Here is a 7739-nt window from a genome sequence, read left to right as displayed (position 1 = left end):
CTCACTTCGATCGCCTTAGTGAATATTCGGCAAGAGAAGTCGGAGACCTTGAGGGCCTTCATGAACAGATTCAGCAAAACAGCGTTAGACATACGAAACCTAAGTCCAGAAGTGGCGATGCACCACATGGTGACTGCACTGAAGCCGGGACCGTTCTCGGACAGTTTATGCATGCAACCGGCCACAACATTGGATGAGTTGCGCCAAAGAGCCACCAAATACATGCAGCTGGAGGAATTGAAAGAGTTTCGGAGTAGGGCTCAAGCGCCCGACGAACCTGAGAGGAGGAGAGACAGAAGCAGACCAACACATTTTGGGAAGCCTAGAGACTTTCCCAAGGGACCACGTTTCAACCGTTACACCCCCCTGACTGCCGAAAGGTCGAGGGTCTTAGAGGAAGCTCTCAATGCAGATCTCCTGAAGGCACCAAGCAGGACTCCTACTCCGCAGAGTGCCGACCAAACCAAGCATTGTCGCTACCACCGCAATTTTGGGCACACAACGGAAGATTGTTGGGCACTGAAGGATAAAATCGAAGAGCTCATCCAAGCTGGTCATCTGCGACGCTTTGTCCAGACAAGCCGAGAAGACGGGAAAAACGAAGTTGACATGGAAAAGAGAGAAGGGCGTAGGGACACACAGGCAAACGAACAGAGAGGCCGAAGAGGCCGAGAAGGCCGAGAAGGACGAGGAGGAAGAGATCTTCGAAGAACCATGCCGGTACGGGGAGTCATAAACATGATCGCCGGGGGTTTCGCGGGAGGAGGAACTACATCATCCTCCCGAAAAAGACACCTCCGAGCGGTCAGTTCGGTGTACTCCATCAGCAGAAGCAGCAGGAGAAGCCTGCCTCCCATGCTTTTCACGAATTCGGACTTCAGAAACATAAACCCGAAGCATGATGACCCTATGGTAGTCACCATCGAAGTAGCCAACTTTGTCATCATGAAAACTCTGATAGATCAAGGAAGCTCTGTGGATATCTTGTATTGGAAGACCTTCCGAAAGATGGGCATATCTGACGACGACATTGTCCAGTATGATGAACAAATCATTGGCTTCGCGGGGCAGAGAGTCAACACCAGAGGGTACATTGACCTGGACACCAAGTTTGGAGAAGGAAATCGAGACTGCCGGACGATCAAAATCAGATACCTGCTTGTCGACGCCGAAACGTCTTATAATATTTTGATCGGGCGATCCTCTCTCAACAAATTGGGAGCTATAGTCTCGACACCCCACCTGGCCATGAAGTTTCCAGCCGACAACCCGAGTAGGGGCCGAGAGGTGGTCACTCTCCATGCCGACCAGAAGACTGCTAGAGAATGTTACGCGGCAAGTTTGAAGATTCTGCCGCCGCGAACACCCACCCGGAGGGCCGAGGTTCATCATATATCCTTGAGTGATGACCTGGATCCAAGACCGAATGACGAACCTCAGGTGGAACCCAAGGAAGAGGTGGTGCTATGCCGAGTGGGCCGAGCAGGTCAGAATACACGTTTGGGATCAACCTTAGGAGAAGAGGGAAAGAACATTATCACAGCTGTCCTATACAAAAATACGGACTTGTTCGCATGGTCGGTAGCCGACATGCCGGGAATAGATCCTCGCATAATCTCGCACAAACTATCAGTCTGTAAGGAGGCTAGGCCGGTAGCCCAGAAGAAGAGAAAGTTCGTGGGAGAAAAAGGACGGATAGTCGAAGAGGAAACCAGGAAACTACTGGATGCTAGGTTTTACCGAGAAGTGCATTACACCACGTGGTTGGCAAACATCGTCCTGGTGCAGAAGAACAATGGAAAGTGGCGAATGTGTACTGATTACACCCATCTTAACAGGGCCTGTCCAAAAGATGCATATCCATTGCCGAGCATTGACCGGCTGGTAGATGGCGCAGCCGGTCACAAAGTGTTAAGTTTTCTTGATGCATACTCTAGGTACAACCAAATACGCATGAATCTGGCAGACCGAGAGAAGACAACCTTCATTACCGACAAAGCCAATTTTTGCTATGAGGTCATGCCTTTCGGCCTCAAGAATGCTGGAGCCACCTATCAGAGGCTCATGGACCAGATGTTCCGAGACCAGATAGGAAGGACCATGGAAGTATATGTTGACGACATAATTGTAAAATCCGATAGCGTGGAACAACACGCCAACGACTTGGCCGAGGTCTTCCAGCAGATAAGGAAGTATGACATGCGCCTTAACCCAGAGAAATGCGTGTTTGGAGTTGAAGGAGGCAAGTTCCTAGGCTTTATGCTGACAAGCCGAGGAATCGAGGCGAATCCGGACAAGTGTCGGGCCTTGGAAACTATGAGAAGCCCGGAAAACCTGAAAGAAGTTCAGCGGCTGGTGGGAAGACTGACGTCCTTGTCCAGATTTATGCCTAGACTAGCGGATAAGATCAGACCGATCTTGAGGCTCATGAAGAAAGCAGAGAAGTTCACATGGAATGAAAGTTGCGAAGAAGCTTTTCAAACGGTAAAAAAGGCGTTGGCCGAACCGCCTATTCTAAGCAAACCCGTCCATGGGATCCCTCTACTGGTCTACCTGGTCGTGTCGCCGGAAGCCGTAAGTGCCGCCATAGTACAAGGCAAAACAGAACAAAAACCAGTCTATTTCGTTAGCCGAGTACTACAGGATGCCGAAACCCGGTATCAAATGATCGAGAAGGTAGCTCTAGCCCTCGTCCATGCCTCCAGAAGGCTACGACAATATTTCCAAAGTCACGAGGTTATAGTGCGAACCGACTTCCCCATCAATAAGATTTTGCAAAAACCCGAGTTGGCCGGAAGAATGATTGGCTGGTCAGTCGAGTTGTCCGAATTCAGCATTAAATACGAACCACAAGGACCTATCAAGTCCCAATGCTTGGCAGACTTCACTTCAGAGTTGCAGCAATGCCAAGAACCTGAAACCATATGGATCCTGCATGTCGATGGCTCCTCAAGTAAGAAGGGTGGAGGAGCCGGAATTGTTCTGGAAGGGCCAAAAAATATACAGATTGAGCAATCTTTACGTTTTGGGTTCCCCACATCGAACAATCAAGCAGAATATGAAGCACTCATAGTCGGGCTGTTGCTGGCAAAAGATGTGGGAGCTCAGAAGGTGGAATGTCATACGGACTCGCAACTCATGGTCGAACATGTCAATGGGAACTACTAAATCAAAGATCCTCTGCTCCTGAAATACTACCACAGAGTGGTTAACATCATCAGCCAGTTTCAAAAATGTCAAGATAAATCATGTGAAACGACAAGAAAACCTGAGGGCCGACACCCTGTCAAAACTGGCAACCACTAAGACGAAAGGCCGACACGCCTCTGTCATTCAGCAGATCTTATCGGCTCCGTCGGTCCCCATCGGGGAATGCATGGTCACCGAGAAAGGAGAAGACGACTGGGTGTCCGACATGAAAAAAGCTGTCAAGGACCGTGAAGAAGGGAAGGGCGACCATGACTTGCCCCTATCCAAGAAAGCGTCACGGTTTGTTATAATAGGAGAAAACTTATACAAGCGAGGATTCTCAACCCCATTGCTCAAATGTGTGTCGAAAGTAGAAGCCGAGTACATTCTGCAAGAATTACACCAAGGGGCGTGTGGGTTACATTCCGGGGCCCGAACAATGGCGACGAGAGTCCTGAGGGCCGGATACTATTGGCCGACGCTAAGAACCGATTGCACCAACTTTGTGAAAAAATGTGTAAGTTGTTAAGAGCATGGTCCGCTAATCCACCCACACCCTCACAACTTGCAAAGCATCAATTCTCCCTGGCCTTTTGCCCTGTGGGGGATGGACATAATAGGTCCCTTCCCCCAGGCAACCGGGCAAAGGAAGTTTCTACTGGTCGCAGTTGATTACTTTACAAAGTGGATTGAGGCGGAACCCCTCGCAAACATCACAGCTAGACAAGTCCAGAACTTTGTATGGAAAGACATCATTTGCAGGTTCGAAATCCCGCACACCATCATCACGGACAATGGGAGACAATTTACTGATCGCAAGTTGGCCGAATTCTATGAAAGCCTGGGTGTCCAGCACAAGACAAGTTCCGTGGAGCACCCGCAAACCAATGGCCAAGCCGAATCTGCTAACAAAGTCATCCTGAACGAATTAAAGAAAAGACTTGGCAGTGCCAAAGGTAAGTGGGTAGAGGAGCTCGTAGAAGTTCTCTGGGCATACCGGTGTACCCCCCACTCGGCAACTGGGGAAACCCCGTACAATCTCACCTACGGCACAGACGCCATGCTGCCAGTTGAAGTTGGAGAGCCGACAATCCGAAGAGAACTCCACAGTTTGAAGATGAATGAAGAGTGTCTAAGAGCGGAGTTGGATTTGCTCCAAGAAGCACGCGACAAGGCCAAGATAAGGGAACAAGCTTGAAGCAGATGGCTGCGAGAAGATACAATTCTAAGACTAAACCAAGAGCCTTCTAAGAAGGAGACCTGGTCTGGAGAATGAAAGGGGAAGCTCGCAAGATCCCAGCAGAAGGAAAGTTCAATGCAAACTGGGAGGGCCCCTTCAAGGTCAGAGAAAATCTCCAGAACGGCGCATATCGCCTAGAACACTTGGATGGCGGAGAAGTTCCCAGGACGTGGAACGCGAGCCATTTGAAAATGTATTTCAGTTAACATGTATTATAGGTGTACTCTTTCCTACCTTCAATCTTTTTTCCTAGAGGGCTATCCCGAGGGTTTTTGATTGAAGAAGGTTTTAACGAGGCACCACAATCAATGAAATCATGTTTATCAGTCAAAATTCTCTGGCAAATCATTAATACAAAGACACTTCTCGGCCAAGGAAGAATTCACCCAAGTGAATCCCTGCCGAGAGTGCAACAAAATACCTCTCGGCCAAGAGAGTCTCAAAGAAACCTCTCGGCCAAGGAAGAATTCATCCAAGTGAATCCCTGCCGAGAGTGCGACAAAAAAACCTCTCGGCCAAGAAAGTTCAAGATAAACCTCTCGGCCAAGGAAGAATTCACCCAAGTGAATCCCTGCCGAGAGTGCAATAAAATCCCTCTCGGCCAAGAGAGTCTCAAAGAAACCTCTCGACCAAGGAAGAATTCATCCAAGTGAATCCCTGCCGAGAGCGCAAAAAAAAAAAAAAAAACCTCTCGGCCAAGAGAGTTCAAGATAAACCTCTCGGCCAAGAGAGTCTCAAAGAAACCTCTCGGCCAAGGAAGAATTCATCCAAGTGAATCCCTGCCGAGAGCGCGACAAAAAAACCTCTCCGCCAAGAGAGTTCAAGATAAACCTCTCGGCCAAGGAAGAATTCACCCAAGTGAATCCCTGCCGAGAGTGCAACAAAATACCTCTCGACCAAGAGAGTCTCAAAGAAACCTCTCGGCCAAGGAAGAATTCATCCAAGTGAATCCCTGCCGAGAGCGCAACAAAAAAAACCTCTCGGCCAAGAGAGTTCGAGATAAACCTCTCGGCCAAGGAAGAATTCACCCAAGTGAATCCCTGCCGAGAGTGCAACAAAATACCTCTCGGCCAAGAGAGTCTCAAAGAAACCTCTCGGCCAAGGAAGAATTCATCCAAGTGAATCCCTGCCGAGAGCGCGACAAAAAAAACCTCTCGGCCAAGAGAGTTCAAGATAAACCTCTCGGCCAAGGAAGAATTCACCCAAGTGAATCCCTGCTGAGTGCAATAATAAACCTCTCGGCTAAGAGGGTCTCAAAGAAACAGTCAACCGTACAAGTAACAATAAACGCGTATACGAGAAGTGAGCGAAAGACGACATTCAAATTAAAAATAACTTCTCATTCATTATATTCAAAAGAAACCGGCTACGCCGTATCGATTACACAAAAAGAAGGGGTCACGACTTTACAAAAAATAACAATTAAACGCGACCCATGCATGGAGAACCAACCTAGCTATTGGACTCTAGGTGTTCGACCGCTGGAGCTGTCAGGGGAGCTAGAACTTGAGGTGAGCTTGGAATTTGATCTATCGGCATGAGTTGGCCTTCGTAGAAATCCTTGTCAACATCGAATTTCCCTTCATCCAAGGGAACATTATAGAAGAAGGCCGCTTGCCGAAGGGCTTTCTTAAAGCCAAGTTCATGTTCCTCCATGACGCTATCTTCGGCCACCTCTAGTTCCTTCAGCAGCTTCTCTATCTTCTCTTAGGCTTTTGAGTCTTTATTGCTTTCATTATTTGGTTCATATTATGCTTTGAGTCTTTAATTTTCTGAATTTATACATGTTTTGTCAAGTCATGTTCATCCTTATTGTCAACAATTCATAGTAGTCCTTTTATTTGGCTTGATTGTTTCTTGATTTTGGGTCTCTTTAATTGCTTGAATCTGCTATTCTTTGTTCTTTTGGTGCCTTTTTAATTTTATTTTGAGTTCATATTGTGTTTAGATCCTACACAATTCTATTTCACAAATTTCCATTGTGTCTAAACTTTGGTATCTTGCTGTTTTTGTTTCCAGTTTTCAGAATCCCCTGTTTCAGATTTTCTGTGCTGACTGTTTTGATACAGAAAAATATTTCCACTCATAGGAAAATTTTGATTCTCTGGAATTTGCAAGTTTGAAGTGTTATAGAAAGGACAAAAAAAGAATTAGTCCAAAAGAAGCAACAGAAAAAAAATGATAAATCTTTTAAAATCAGTGTGCAAACCTGAGGCGCTACAGTTGGCGTAACTGAACACCAAAATTGCAAAATTTATTAAAACAAATTGGTGCATGCGTTTTGAGTGATTCCAAAGCCAGTATTTAGCTAAGATCTTGAATATCTTGCATATCAAATTTCAGAATCATATCTTAAAAACACAGCTCAGCATAAATTGGGGAAAAACACGTTTCTGGCCCACAACATTTTCCAGTGGTGCTGTTTTTTTTTATTTGGTCATCTAAATCTAGTGCCATTCTTAGGATTCTTTTGTGTGCCTACCTTTATTTTGGTACCTTTTATTTGCTTGCTTAATATTTCTTGAACCTCTTTCTAGTTGTCATAATCTAACTCCTTTTGGTGGTACTGTTTTATTCAATTTAATTGTTTCTTGCTTTTGTTCTTTGACCTCTAATTTGGGTGCTGGAATTTCTTCTCTCCTTTGGTGCTTATGTGAATTGAAACTTGACTTGGTTAAGGTTTAGCCCTTTGATAGGTGCTGGAAATTGGAGAATCAAGACCTTCATTCTAAGGGGAAGACAAAGACAAAGCCGAAGCAAACTTTCTCAAAACACTACACACATTTGGAGGACTAACAAGCAAAGACAACAAGAAGGAGTGACACTAGCAAAAAGAGGATCAACAAAGGGGGTTTTTCTTAAATTCCTTACAACTTAATTTGTGTTAATTACCTCTTAATTATGCTTTAGACGGTGAGTGTGTCTTCAAGGGCTCAAAGTGTCCAAGAAGCCTCACCTAGGGCCGAATAGTATAGCATTCTTGTTTAGTAATTGTTACTTGTTTGTATTTGCTTTTCTATTGCTTTAAGTATTGACGCTTTGCATGGTTAGTTTTGTTTAAATTTGTGTTAAACCGACTAGTTTTGTTGAATAGATAGCTTACATTGTTTTCTTGCATTTATTTCTCAACTTATTTGTGTTCTAAGTGTTTCACTAAGAGAAAGTTTTGTGTGAAGATATTGGAGGATAGTTTTTGGCAAGGAAAAGGCTTGGTACTTAAGTAGTCCTTTGTGACTCACATCCCTTACCTGGAAAACTACCTTCTTTAACTTTTCTAAACTTTCTCAAAGTAAAACACCTATATACACAA

The 7739-nt window shown here is 45.5% G+C and overlaps 1 protein-coding gene across 1 annotated transcript; it reads left to right on the top strand.

Moving 5' to 3' along the window:
* The first annotated feature begins 1008 nt into the window (after nucleotides 1–1008).
* On the top strand, nucleotides 1009–2254 carry LOC150028967 (uncharacterized). Its single transcript, XM_090299400.1, has 2 exons — nucleotides 1009–2172; nucleotides 2216–2254. The coding sequence occupies exons 1-2, from the start codon at nucleotides 1009–1011 to the stop codon at nucleotides 2252–2254; spliced, it is 1203 nt and encodes a 400-aa protein (XP_090155526.1).
* Nucleotides 2255–7739: the final 5485 nt, after the last annotated feature.

The sequence above is a fragment of the Phaseolus vulgaris genome, chromosome 2, assembly GCF_051622355.1.
Source record: "Phaseolus vulgaris cultivar YP4 chromosome 2, ASM5162235v1, whole genome shotgun sequence".
Taxonomy (NCBI): Eukaryota; Viridiplantae; Streptophyta; class Magnoliopsida; order Fabales; family Fabaceae; genus Phaseolus; species Phaseolus vulgaris.
Note: the sequence above shows the minus strand (reverse complement) of the source record. Positions and strands in the feature narration are given on the sequence as shown.

Coding starts and splice junctions, on each gene's coding strand:
- LOC150028967 (XM_090299400.1), top strand. CDS start 1,009: ATGGGCATATCTGACGACGACATTGTCCAGTATGATGAACAAATCATT. Junction 2,173..2,215: donor ACGCCAACGACTTGGCCGAG/GTCTTCCAGCAG, acceptor GCCTTAACCCAG/AGAAATGCGTGTTTGGAGTT.